This window comes from Cicer arietinum, chromosome 7, assembly GCF_000331145.2.
Source record: "Cicer arietinum cultivar CDC Frontier isolate Library 1 chromosome 7, Cicar.CDCFrontier_v2.0, whole genome shotgun sequence".
Classification (NCBI taxonomy): Eukaryota; Viridiplantae; Streptophyta; class Magnoliopsida; order Fabales; family Fabaceae; genus Cicer; species Cicer arietinum.
The window spans coordinates 35,126,522-35,140,852 of record NC_021166.2 but is presented as its reverse complement, the minus strand read 5'-3'; the positions used below and the strand labels follow the sequence as shown (position 1 = coordinate 35,140,852).

The 14,331-nt window shown below is 34.1% G+C and overlaps 1 protein-coding gene across 1 annotated transcript; it reads right to left on the bottom strand.

Annotated features, from left to right (window-relative positions):
- Positions 1-4,347: 4,347 nt before the first annotated feature.
- On the bottom strand, positions 4,348-10,391 carry LOC101488263 (uncharacterized). Its single transcript, XM_004513204.4, has 4 exons — positions 7,025-10,391; positions 6,714-6,905; positions 5,812-6,370; positions 4,348-4,640 (listed from the first exon to the last, which is right to left on the bottom strand). The coding sequence occupies exons 1-4, from the start codon at positions 9,181-9,183 to the stop codon at positions 4,623-4,625; spliced, it is 2,928 nt and encodes a 975-aa protein (XP_004513261.2). The 5' UTR covers positions 9,184-10,391; the 3' UTR covers positions 4,348-4,622.
- Between the last annotated feature and the right edge of the window lie 3,940 nt (positions 10,392-14,331).

Below are 14,331 nucleotides of genomic sequence, written 5' to 3'. Positions count from 1 at the left end.
CTTTTGTCTCCTTTCTCGAACCTCTTTTCGATTTGCTTTCGCAGTTTTTTTTATTTTTGGATCAAAGAAAAGTTCAGGTGAGGACTGATCTCGCATACAAGGTAAATAAAGAAAGATAAATAATAAGTAAAAATTAAAGAGTTTTAAAACAAAAGAATTTTTTTTTAAATCAAAAATAAAAGCCAAAAATTTTATTGCAGAGCAAAATATTTCAATTAAGTAAATAAATTAAACTCAATAGTGATATGGCACTCTCTGGCAACGACGCCGAAAACTTGATGGTGTTTTAGCAAGTGTACTAAGTTGTTGCAAGTAATAATAAAATTGAACAAAAAGTTTCTGAATTGATTGAAATAATATTTGAAATTAACAACAGTAATAAAATTGATCCTTTATAATAAGAAAAATGTCAGGGACGAGTTTCACTTCGAATCCAACCTTGGTGTCTAATTTGATCCTAGTTACTGAATTCCTTTATTGAATTATTACCGAATACTCTTTATTATTCTTGCCCTAATGTCTTAGTGACAGAACCTTTAATTCCAAAGTAACCCATAATTTCTTAGTGGATTTAAGATTAGAATTAAGAATTACTGTACATGAATTCTCTTTTTAAATTATTGCCTCTACAAATAATTTAATTGGTTTCATGACCTGCATCTATCCCTAGACTACCAATTCATGAATTTCTCATCTCAAGCATTCTTAAAGTCCACTTATGTTTCAAAATACGAATCGTAGAACATTTTAATGTTGATCAAGCAATAAAAAGCATTAAGCACAGAGATGAGAAGAATAATTCAATAAACTCATTCATATAACTAGAAATCAAATCAGAAAAATAAGGGTTTCATCTTGTTACACTCGTCTCTGAAAAATAGGGTTTAGTTACTCATGGCAGAGATAGAAAAGATAGAGATTAGAGAAGAATTACAAGAAAGATTCAAGAATGATTCTTGATAAAACTGCTTCAATGGTGTTAGAAGCGGTCGTCTTTGAGTTTTTCTACTAGGGCACAAGTCTCTCAACTTCCCAATAGTAAAAAAGATCCCTAAAAAGTAAAAAAAAACGAGTTTTAATGTGTCATGTTGCGTGTCGCACGCTTCTGGCACTATTCAAGCGCACAACATCTTTTGTGTGGCGTTTAGTGCATTGTTCTCCTCTTTGGAGTCCGAATTTGGTTTTGGTGTCTTCATGAAAGATGTAGCTATGGATCTTATCTTTTATTTTCACTTGGTTTGACTCCAATTGGACATCTAAAAATCCAGATATAGCTGAAATACTCCACATAGATCATGTTAATTTCTCGCCAAAATTCAGCACTGCACTAAAATAAAGTAACAACGTAAAACTACGAAAAATCTGTACTTAATCAAGGAAATAAGAACATAAACATTTCATTAAATCAAAGAACTAAAATTAACAAAATGTATCAAATAACTCTTTAAATTAACTAGTGAATAAAAGATAACTAAGACTAAAAACAATGAAAAATATGCATATGATGAAGAGTCATCAATCAACATCTTCTTGTCCAGTTTCTTCTGATTCTTCTTCTTTTTGTGCTAGTATACTTTCTTGAGATGATTTCAATGTTATTGTTTTTCCTTTTCTTGGCTGGTTTATCTTCTTGTAACAATACTTTATGTGCTCTTAAGGTTCCAATTAGTTCTTCTAAGGCAAGCACTTCAGGATTTTTGATTTGGCTTATAGTTGTCACCATCGGTCTCCATATGACTGGAAGACATCTCATGATATTTCTCACTTTGTCTTGTACTGAGTAAGCCTTTCCAAGAGAACGCATCTCATTTATTATATTTGTGAACCTTGAGTACATCTTATCAATGGTTTCTCCTTCATTCATTTCGAACAGCTTAAACTTCCTTATGACAATGTGTATTCTTGTTTCTTTGACATGGCTTGTTTCTTCATGATGAGTTTGAAGTGTGTCTCATACTTCTTTATCAGTTGCTCATTCATCATCTCTTCCGCTTTCTTCCCTACTCAAAGCACACGATAAGAATAATTGAGCTTTAGAATTTAGGAGTACCTTAGTTTTGTCTTCAGATGTCTAGTTTATTTCTTTCTTTTCAGCAGTGGTTGAATCATTTTGATAAACTCTTGGTATGAAATTTCCATTTGTAATGATGTGCCACATTCATGTATCTTGAGATTTCAAAACATCTGCATCTTGTTCTTCTAGAAGTAGTAATTTGTTCCATCAAAGTAAGGTGGTCTGTTTGAAGATCCTCCTTCAACAATGTATTTTTCTTTTGCCATTTTTTCTTCTAGATCTTTACTCTAGCACTTGTTAAAGTGTTTACTCTTTAGAGACCTTGCTCTGATGCCAATTGAAGTATCAATGTCAATTTACAATGAAGGGGGTTTGAATTGTAAATTCACCTATTTAAAATTTCCTATTAAAATCTTAAGAAAATAACTCAAGATTGATCTTGGTTATGAAAATAGAAAACAGGGAACGTTCTTGGTTATGGAAACAGAAAACGGAGAACGTTCTTGATTAGTTAAAATCACAGTTTTAGCTTATCTATTTAACTTGATAATCAAAATGACTAAAAGTAAATAGAGATAAGGAAGAGATACCACACAAATATATATTTTGGTTCACCGAACTCGAGCTACGTCTAGTCCTCACAATTGTTAGATTTTCCACTAAGTGTTCAAACTTATAACATTCTTGCTTTTACAATGTTATTGGTTCTACATAGTTTTTGTTAAGATCAACCTTGATCTGTAACAACAATTCATTTCCACCTAGAAAGAATTCAATCAAGTCACCTATCAATCTTGAGAGGATTTTACAATTCACCTTTTATTCATAAAAGGATTTTTACAAAAAACTACTCAAACAATAAACAACTCTTATAGTTTTGAGTTTACACATTAATGTTATAAAGAGATTAGTAGAATCTGATTATGCTCAACTCGTGTTTGAGAATAGATTATTGATGAAAGAACTCAGTAATATGATCTGGATATATGAAGAGAAAATCAGAACTGATTCTTTTGCAATTTAGAAGCTTTTAAGTATGTAAGTGTGTATGATTGATGGATTTTCTTAGCACTTGAAGTTTTGTGTTTTCCTTGAGCTTGGGGTTCCTTTTATAGGCTTCAAGGAGGTTGATGGCAGCTATTTTGACCATTGAAAAGGTGTCTTGCTGTCATATGTCAGACTTGACCAAAGACCAGACTTTTAAACTTTGAATGTTCCTATTTTGAACATTCTCATTTCTGCTTTTGTGTTAATAATGTTTGATATGTAGCTTCTCATTCTTGACTGTGATGATCCTTTGTTTATGCATACAAACATGTCAGAGATGTGCTTAATCGATTCAGATTAGGACTTCCTTTTGATTCGTGCAAAACAGGCTGGAGAATGATGTAACAAGGCTAGAGAATAATGGTCAGTAAGTTGGAGAATGTTCGTATCATTCTGGACTAATGTCATTATACTTGGAGAATGATGTTGATCATTCTTGAGATAGTTGTTAATCATTTTGGAGAAAGATGTTTGCTGTTGAAGATCAAATGTAACAAGTTGGAGAATGTTTATCAATCTAGAGATGATGTTACACTACTAGAGAATGATCATTTGACACTTTTGCTTTGAGTTGTGCCTTTTAATCTTTGATCCTTTTGAGTGATTATTTTTCTCATATGAGAGTTGTATTTTCCTAGTATATGAACTGAAAATCCATTTGCGATTTGCAAGAGCTTTTTTTGCATTAAAAACTGATTTGATCTTGTTTGCTGAAAATGATAGAATCGTGGAGAACATTCTTGATTTTCCAGAGTATGTCAAGAACGTTCTTGGTTCAGTTTTGTTCATTTTTAGCACTTTCTCTAAATTGAGTTCTCTTCTCTTGCTTTTGCTTTGTACCTATCTTAGATTATTACACTCAAAAGCACATGTTAAATTAACACATAATTTAGAATCATAATTAGAGTCTTTATTTAACTTTTATTTGTTTACATCAAAATATTAATTTAATTTCAATAAATAATATTATTTTATTCTCTAAAATAAATTGCTCACCTTAAAGTTGGAAGATACCAAACTTCAAAATTCTTGAAAGGAAGGACCAAGACTCGAAAAAAATTTAGATATGAAGTGTATATCTTAATTTGTCTTTGTTTTTTCTTAGAATTACGTAAACTAGAGATTTTCGGTTGTAATACAAATTCTAGCCGCATAACCAAATTAAGTTTATATTTCTATGTTTAGTTTTCTATCACAATCAACCGAACTTATTTTTGGAAACAATTCTTAATGATGTTTTACAAACTTTACCAACACTCTAACCAACACACTGACATCACATAATATTCAGACCTAAAGCAGTATTTCTGCTTGTTAGTAGATATCTAGTAATGATAACAGAAAGCAACATTAAATAGCAAACTACACAAAGCTTGTACTTGAAATTGAAAGCTCAAAAACACAACTGAGATATAATATGACGATGTCAAATACCTATTGGGACAAAACAATCTATGAAGGATTCTTTATTTGGATAACTAGAAGAACACAATGTCTATGAAGATGCTTTTCTAAGATTAAATCGCACATCAATAGCCAAAAGTAAGCTGATTTCCACATATTACTGGACAAAATCTTCCTGTGAAGAATATAGGACAATAATTTTTGTTGGATAAGATAAATAACAAATTAATGTTCTATGGACTAAAAAAATAAGAAACATATAAGGAAAAAGTAATAAGGAATATCAAATATACAAACCTGCAGTAGGTTTATTTAGAAAGAGAAACAAACCACGGAACAGTTGATACATTTCAAGAGTGATTAAACAACTCCTGACCTAAACTGACTTATAATAACCAGACAATGGATAATCATTAATAGGACATAAGGCACAAACTATGCATCCCATATTCCACTTTTTAATTAATCAAAAAAATGAAAAAAGTAATACCAGACTTAGCTCATTTCTATTTTACAAATTTCAGTTGTTACTGCTGGGAGTCATATTTTCATCTGAGAAAAAAGTGTCAGGAAGTCCATATCTTAAACTCACCCAAGATAGTTGAAAATTTCAATCACAGATTTTACCATCAACTTGTGTAGGCACAAATACTTAATTGGCAACCTTCAAAACCATGGTCTTAAGATTCCCCAACCCAGAACCAAGCATGCACTTCAGTACCAAGACCCCAGGTTTATGAAGTAAATCATTTTTTGGGTTGAAACTCTAATTTAACAATAGGACTGATGCAATTTAGCTATCTTTGATTGCTTAAATGATCAACTTAGGATTGTGGTGTGCAGAAAAATCATTTTACTAAGGACATCAATACCTATCAAGAGATAATTGATTAAAGAATAAATGATTGGGAAATAGATGAAAAATAGCACAGAAGAGAGGCTGAACTTGCAGATTGGATAAAAGGAAAATATCTTTCTAGATGTAGTTTGCAATTTGTGTGGCTTATTCTACATAAACGGGATGTCAAGGACGAATGAAAAGGGAGTTCAGTAGCTGTTAGAATAAAAACTTCAATTTAACAAATGCATCAAATTGAACAAATGATGTATTTACTATTTAATATAATGAATCAGCTGACATGTACGTAAATACTGGGAAACATTTGATTCCAGAGTCCAAACATTGACATTCCACCATTACTGGTTGAATACCAAAATCTGAAACATCTATAGCATGTTACGTGATATCTAGTATTCGGAATTTTTCTTGATTTGCTCTTCAAGTAAGCATATACAATTTCTCTGTCTGTCAAAATCAGATGGTTTAATCACATCAAAGATTATACCTGAAACAATGCCTTAGAAACTGAACCACATATTTGACTCCCATTAGCCATGTAACTCTCATCATCTGAACCTATTGTCTGCGGGCTTGACTGTTTGTTTTTTGTCATTGGCGTCTCACATACTGTGTCATAACATGCCCTTGGCCGCTCCTTTCTTTTTGAAACCTTCCAAAGGTGATCTGTCTTGGACTTCATACCCTTCTGTTTTGGGGCCCAAACTCGCAAAGCAGGCATCCGACGTTTGATGTATGAAAATCTGTGTGCCCTCTCTCTCCTCTCGATAGCTTCAATTAGTTTTTTATCATCATCCCTCTCTATAATTCTTTGGAATTTTTCGCTAACATTCTTCTGCAAATGAAAACGCTCGTTTTCTGCTGAGAAAGGTCCATTACTGATGTCATTTTCACCCATCTCATCTCTGGATACTTTTAGATTCAATGATCTGTTGCTCTCCTCACTGTTAAATAAACAATCCAGGTCTTCATCCTCATTTGCAAACAGAAGCAAGTCCATTTTGTTGTAGATTTTATGAACAATGTCTTCAAGGGTGTGAGAATACCTGAAATTTGTAGGGTTTCACAATCATAAGTGTTCATGCTTTCTTTACTTTATGCAGTTATCCACAAAAGTTCAATGTTTCCACTTTCCATGGAAAAAGAGAAACAAACAAAAAGAAACTCAAAAGCTCTAGAACATAACAGAACAAGAAGCAAGCCACAAAAATTTCATATATTGTCATAATAGCAGTAAAATGAAAATAAACCGAGTTATTGACTGCACTCCAAACAGAAATTAATAGTTCTATAAATCCTCATAGTTCATGCTAAACCATAAATATAACATTTCAGAGGAAGCATCAGTCAACATATAAAACATCTCAATTGAGTTATATAAGCTTGTACCTGCTTTTTATGATCTTTGCGACATAATTTTCAAGATTCCAATCACCAAAGAATCCCCCTTCCATGTGGCACTGAATGTTCTCTAGAAGAAGGCATATTTGTTTAACAAACTTCTGTTTACATGAATCTTCGATTCCACCTCCATCCTCTGATTGCAAAATTTCCATTCGAAATAAAATCTGCAGTTCATATCTAATTCTCACTAAGGAAAGCATGAAACAAAAGTTCCCAAATTTCACAAGTGATTAGAACTAGAAAAGAAATATGCGTCATCATAAGAATAAATTAAGGAAAACTCGATAAAAGGATACAATCTAACAGCATGTTCTGTGATTATTGTAGTTGGTCCTGCATCAGATGCCTGAGAGGACGAATTTCTGCTTTTATGCTTTGCAGCTATCTCCTTGGGCTCCTTCAACAGTAGTTTTATTAGTTCAGACACAACCATCCTACGACGAACATTATTATCTTTCATAGGAGAATGGATCTCAGGAATTGTTTCTGTATCAACCTTCTGACGTAACCAGTATATAGATGAATTTACAAGTCGCTCTGCCAAAGCTCCAAGGTCTATGACATCAGATTCAATTCCCTGTTGGATCCTGTTGGAAAGATTACTAAAAAACGCTTCCGATGTTTCTGACCTAAAATCAAGCGCACCATCATCCTGTATCGTAGCAGCCTCGGTATTAATTCCAGCTGACACAACCACCGTTGGGATTGGCTCTTCACCATTTTGAGGTAACTCAATCAATTTACTGTCACTCTCTTCTACAATGATCGTATCCGGCTTGGGTTTTTCTGACAAAATCAGATCACAGCAGCTAGATTTTTTCACCTGTTTCATCCAGCATTTCAAAAACTTCAACTTCTTCGACTTGTTACATTCCATTGCATAATAAACCTCATGCAGATCCATCTCAAATTGATTATATACCAAATCACAAAAGGAGCTCCACGTGAGGTTTCGAAGAGTATTTAAATCTGTTATCTTCTTTTTCCTCTTACCCTTCATTCCCACAGCACTCTTGACCTGAGTATCCAACAAATTCGCATTCTTGTTGAATTTGCGATCTGATTCGCAAACACCTGCCTTAATAACACAATCCATATTTGCTCCATCAAAATCAATAGCCAATTGTGAATCCTCCAAGACAGATAAAAGAGCTGAAGAAACAGTAAAAGGCCTAAGAATACCAACACAAGAACCACCACTTTTTCCATTGTCAACGGAAACCAAAGCCCAGTAACCTTCTTTATAAAGAAAACTCAACAAGATCTCCCAGACCGGAACAGATTTTCGCCGCCCCTGACAGCCAATTTCAGTCGCTAGCAATTCAAGAACCCTACCAGCGAAAAACTCACCCGAATCTCCCTTCTTAGATTCACTAAAAACCTCGCGCACCAGAACTGAATCAGAGAGACAATCCCTCAAATCAGCAAACGCATCACACTTCCTCACAACCTTAACTTGCAACTTCGACGTTCCACCTGAACACACATTCCACAATCTCTCCTTCTTTCCATAACAACCACCACCTTGTAAATTCACATCCTCCCCTCTACTAAAACCTCTCAAATCCAAAACTTCAAGATCACAACAGTTATACTCAATTGGACTCCCATTAACATCCAATATCCTAAGACTCAATTGCACCTGAACTTCCCTAGAACAACAACGAAAAGAAAAGCACGAAACCCCAATTTTGGGATATATCAAACCAAAAGGAACAAGAGCAGAACCAAACAAAATTGAATCCAAAGAGCAAAAACCCCAACCTAATTTCCTAGCCCCAATATCAAACAACCCACGTATCTTTCCAACCTCGTCATCATCGCCACTATTCTCACTCACACAATTGCTATTAACACCAATCCAACTACAATGAACACCCTTGGAGCCAAACCTACGACTCACACTCCCGAAAAACCCCAAAAACCTATCACAAAAGGAACCCTCGTTTCGCAAATTTTTTTCATCGGAATCGAAAAATGCGGCAATGGAATGGAAGGAATTAAACAAGGGGGTAAACAAGAGAATTAAATTGGGGGGAACAAGAAGAGAGGTGGAGTCGGTATCCGGTTCCCAGGGGTAATCATGGAGGAGTTGAGTGATGGAATCGAGGAGGTGAGAGGCTTTGGGGTGATGTGGAAAAGGGAAATGAGGGAGGGAAGAGAGGGTTTTAGAGAGGAGATTGAAAGTGGAGGAAGGATGATCGAAGGAGAGATAGTGTTTTGGGAGGAAAGGGTGGAGTTTGGAGAAAGAGAGGTGAGGTGGGAGAGAAGAAAAGAAGAATTTGAAGGCGAAGAGAGAGGAGGAAATTGGAGGGAAAGAAAATAAGGTTTTGGAAGTGGAGAGAATGTTTTTGATGAAGTGATTGTTGTTGTGGAGGAGTGGGTCGAGATCTATGAAGAGAAGGATGCGGTGAGTATGGGAGTAACATGTTATTGGATCTGGGTTTGAAGCCATTGTCGGCTGGATATGAGAGAGGGAACGAACCAAACTGAGTTTTGAATATGTGAGTGAGATCAGAGGATGGAACGGTGCCGTTTTATTGACTGAACACTCTTCTTCCTGTCTAATCTCTAATTGGCAAGTTTTTACGTATTGGATGGGAGAAGAAGATCCTCCACTAAACTCCCGCCAAAATTAATCCTCGAACTTTCTCTTCACTCTTGCCGCCTACTGTCTCACTGCGGTTAATGTTCAGCAATATTTATACTATTTTCCTAAATTCCAATGTTCATTCAAATAGATAAAATACATCAAAAATAATAATTTCTAAAGTCGAAAAAGAACCTGACAACCAATTTCAGTCGCTAGCAATTCAAGAACCCTATCAACGAAAAACTCGCCCGAATCTCCCTTCTTAGATTCACTAAATAAACCTCGCGCACCAGAACTGAATCAGAGAGACAATCCCTCAAATCAACAAACGCATCACACTTCCTCACAACCTTAACTTGCAATTTTGCAACGTTTTTTCATCGGAATCGAAAAATGCGGCGATGGAATAGAAGGAATTAAACAAGGAGGTAAACAACAAATTGGGGGGAACAAGAAGAGAGGTGGATTCGGAATCGAAGTCGGTGTCGGGTTCCCTAGGGTAACCGTGGAGGAGTTGAGTGATGGAATCGAGGAGGTGAGAGGAGATTGAAAGTGGAGGAAGGGTGATCGAAGGAGAGATAGTGTTTTGGGAGGAAAGGGTGGAGTTTGGAGAAAGAGAGGTGAGGTGGGACACAAGAAAAGAAGAATTTGAAGTCGAAGAGAGAGGAGGAAATTGGAGGGAAAGAAAATAGGTTTTTGGAATTGGAGAGAATGTTTTTGATGTAATGATTGTTGTTGTGGAGGAGTGAGTCAAGATCTATGAAGAGAAGGATGCGGTGGCTGCTAGGAGTACCATGTTATTGGATATGAGTTTGAAGTTATTGTCGATTGGATATGAGAGAGGGAACGAACGAGACTGAGTTTGAACATGCGAGTGAGGTCAGAGGATGGAACGGTGCCGTTTTATTGGCTGAAACAGTCTTCTTCCTGTCTAATCTCTAATTGAAAAGTTTTTATGCATTGGATGGGAGAAGAAGATCCTGCACTAAACTCCCGCCAAAATATATCCTCTCCAACTTTCTCTTCACTCCTTGCCGTCTACTGTCTCACTTCGATTAATGTTCGTCTACTGTCTCACTTCGATTAATGTTCAGCAATATTTATAAACTTTTACTAAAAGATACCTTTCATTCAAATAGATAAAATAAATCAATAGCAATACTTCTGAAAGTACAAGTTAAAATACATGAGATATAATAGCTCAAAGCAATTAAATACTTAAAAAAAACACAAAAGCTTATAAATACTGCAAAAACTAAGGTATTTAGAATACTTATGTCTCTAAATTCATAACTTTATCTTTCATGAAATCAAAATCATTGATTTTTTTATTATATCAAACGAACATTGCACCAAAACGAAAATCTAAAACAACATTGCACTAACATGATCAATAATCTCCCATTAAGACAACGGAATCACAAAAAACACATGAAACATAAACTTAATAAATGTGTAAATTGAAGTAGCAATATCAATCAGAAGGAAGAGGATTTGAATTGTGATCCTTTCTTGAAATGTTAATTCCTGATTTTAATTTAAATCAACTCAAGATCAATCTTAGTTACTAACAAAAAGTCCAGAAAATGAAGAAAACAAATTATTTTTAGGTGATATGTGATTAGTGAATGAAAAATAAATAAAAATAGAGATAAGAAGATCACATAATGATGTATCCTAGTTCATCTAAGGTGGACTATGTTCAGTACTCACAATCTGTGAGTTTTTCAACTAATGTGTTTGGCACAAGAACGTTATTGCTTTCACTCTATCTTTCTTGATTAGTTACATAATTCACATTTCAACATTGAAAAGATTTTTACAGTTACCTTTCAGTCTATAAATAATTTTTACAAGTTACCTTTTAATAACTAAAAGGATTTTTACAACAAACTCAAACTATCTTAAGAGATATACTTGAGTTTCAAATGATGTGTAAGATAAAAGGATTTAGGATCAGAATCTACTCAACACTTGTTTGAGATTGATTATCAGTAATAACTCAATAAAGAAATCCTTGAATATAATAAGAGCAGTCTGGAGTTTTGCTTGAGTGAAGAATTTTATTGTTTGAGTATGATTTTTTGAGTATTAAAATGATTGCACTAAAAACTCTTGCAGTTGTCTTCACCTTGATATTCATTTTATAGATAATCAGAAAGGTTAGAAAAAGACTTATTATATTCGTTACTTAACTTGAGCAACATGTTTGTCCAAAGTGAAATTTAATAGGCATGTATGCAATTTGATCTAGAATGTTCTTTTTTAAAATCATAACGTTCTTAGTTATGTGTTGTATGTAAAATGTGGATGAGTAATTTTGTAGTTATTTAATGTTAGTCCTTTATCTCAGAAGCATGCAGAGCTTTCTGCAAAAACTGCAACAACAGTGAACTATTGTCCTAGCTCACAATGCATGAGTCTGAATATCAATCTAGTCATTGATTTGGAGGTTGTTTTGTTTCTTTGTGCCTTCAGCTTGAGTTCTGGACTTGATTATTGTTTTTAGTCGTCTTGATATTCTTTTAACTAAAGGTTTGGACTATGGAGAACGTTATGTTTTAATCATGAATTAATATGACTAATTAGGGTTTGTAGGATTAAAATATGGATTAGAAATTTTATTAGATTGGTGTGTTATTTAAATTATGCAACTGTGTGGTATATTTGAAGAAAGTTTAAGTTTTAATTTTTAATGTGTTGATAGTCTTATTTATGATATATGTGATAAAATTTGAATTTATGTGTGGCATATATGAAGGTTTTAATTCTTATATGTATTTTATATTTTTAGGATGTAACAGATTAAAGTTTTGATTTTTATGATACTTATATAAATATATGATTTATTGATATATATAGTGGAAGCTTTGATCTTTGTGATAGTTGTTTATGAATATATGATCTTCATGATATGTGAGGTGGAAGCTTTGATTTTTATGATGGTTGTTTAAGAATATTTGATTTTCTTGATAAGAACTTGTGATGTATGATTTAGTGATATTTGAATAAGGTGGTGATTTCGTATAAGTTAATTTTGGATCATTTGACTTAATCTTAGTGGGTTGTGTGAGAATATTTGATTTGGGTGATACATCATCATGTCCAGGCATATGCATCTTAGTGGATTGTGTGAGAATATTTTATTTTGATAATGCATCATCATGTCATGGCATATGCATCTTCGTGGAAGTTTCCTTTGTGGCAGGTTTTTCCTCCATTGTTATGAGTGATTTTCTGTGTGGAAGTTGTCTTTGTGGCAAGTTTATTTTCCACATTGGTATGAGTGATTTTCTGTGTAGAAGTTATTTTAGTGACATGTATTATATTCGGATCATATAGTTATTAGGAGCATGCATAACATTGCACCATCTTGTGATTGTTTGGTTGTGGTTAATGTGTATTTAATGTGATAATAATTTCTCTTAGATGATTTGATGTTATAATAAGATATTAATTTTCCTTAAGTGATTTTGACTCTATAATAAGATTATTTTCTTGAATATTTGGATATGTGATTGATACAACTCTGTGTTGATTATTGTAACACCTTGAATTTCAACAGCGCGAGTGTATTTTTTTTTCAAAACAAATTCATAAAAACAAAGAAATAAATAAGGAAATACCTTTGGATAAATATTTAAGTCATCACACAACGATAAATAAGTCAACATAATTTACAAGCAGCGGAATAGTTTTTTGAAATACGAATCCAAAGTATTTACACATCAAAAAGTGGTACATGGAACCCATCAAAAAAACGGAATAGTTTTTTAAAATACGAATCCAAAGTATTTACACATCAAAAAGTGGTACATGGAACCCATCAAAAATAAAATGTCAAACTGACAATATTGGTATAGGTACAGTCTTCCAAATTAAAATAAACACATCCCAAAAGAAAAACATCTAGTCCCTATACGTCAACTTAATCTGATCATTCTACAAAAACTATACATCCTGAGTGATCTTCACGCGCCCCGCAAGATCCTCCTAACACAGCTCCAAACAGGTGTGTCCAACTACATTCACATCCACAGGGTACTAACCAGTAGGATGGTCCTAGTTCTCATCTGAGGGCAAAACCCAGATTTCCACAATAGTTGTAAAGGGTTACCAACCGAAATTAACAATTAACACATAACATTTAAGTTTTTAAATGCACAAAATAACCTTTCAACTTAGCATGCACCTTAAAAGGGTTTCCATATGCCAAACATGCATAAACAAGGTTGAAAAATGAAGTTTTTAACAAATCTGCATTGTTGTATTTGAATACAGCATCTCTGTACTCGAATACAAGGCTGTTTCAGCAGTCAGCAGCAAAAACAGCATGTCTGTATTCGAATACAGCCTTCTATATTCGACTACACAGTAAGTCAGTGGCAAAACAACATGTCTGTATTCGAATACAACGGTTTGTATTCGACTACACAGTAAGTCAGTGGCAAAAACAACATGTCTGTATTCGAATACAGCTTTCTGTATTCGAATACACATCAGACAGCAGCAGGAAAACAGCAAAATTCAGTTTTTTAAAGGGTTTCGAAATCAATCAACACTTACACACAAATCCAAACAATCACACTTAGCAATTATAGCACAATCACCATGACGACTTGAGTTTCGAAATGGTTTTGCAATCAGTCACACTTTCACACAAATCCAAAACATTCACACTTGGCAATTATAACAAAATCACCATGACAACTTGAGTGCAAACACTCAATCATAATCTTGAATCAAACACGACTCGCGTGCCAAGCACCCTAATGCAATGCGTATATGCCAAAATGCATGGACTTGAAATTCCAAACAAAAACCCTCCTCGAAGGGCCGTAAATCATAATTGTACCGCCTATCACAGGCCGAAGTACTAAATTACCGAGGTGCTACCTATCACGGGTCAACACGATTTACTAAACACGTGCAGTCTATCGCATACCTTACCCGACGCGACAATCCCCACAAGGATAAGATGCACCAGCAAATCACATGGAATCATCTCGT

Coding starts and splice junctions, on each gene's coding strand:
- LOC101488263 (XM_004513204.4), bottom strand. CDS start 9,183: ATGGCTTCAAACCCAGATCCAATAACATGTTACTCCCATACTCACCGC. Junction 6,906..7,024: donor ACAGAACATGCTGTTAGATT/GTATCCTTTTAT, acceptor AGTGAGAATTAG/ATATGAACTGCAGATTTTAT. Junction 6,371..6,713: donor GCAAAGATCATAAAAAGCAG/GTACAAGCTTAT, acceptor TACAAATTTCAG/GTATTCTCACACCCTTGAAG.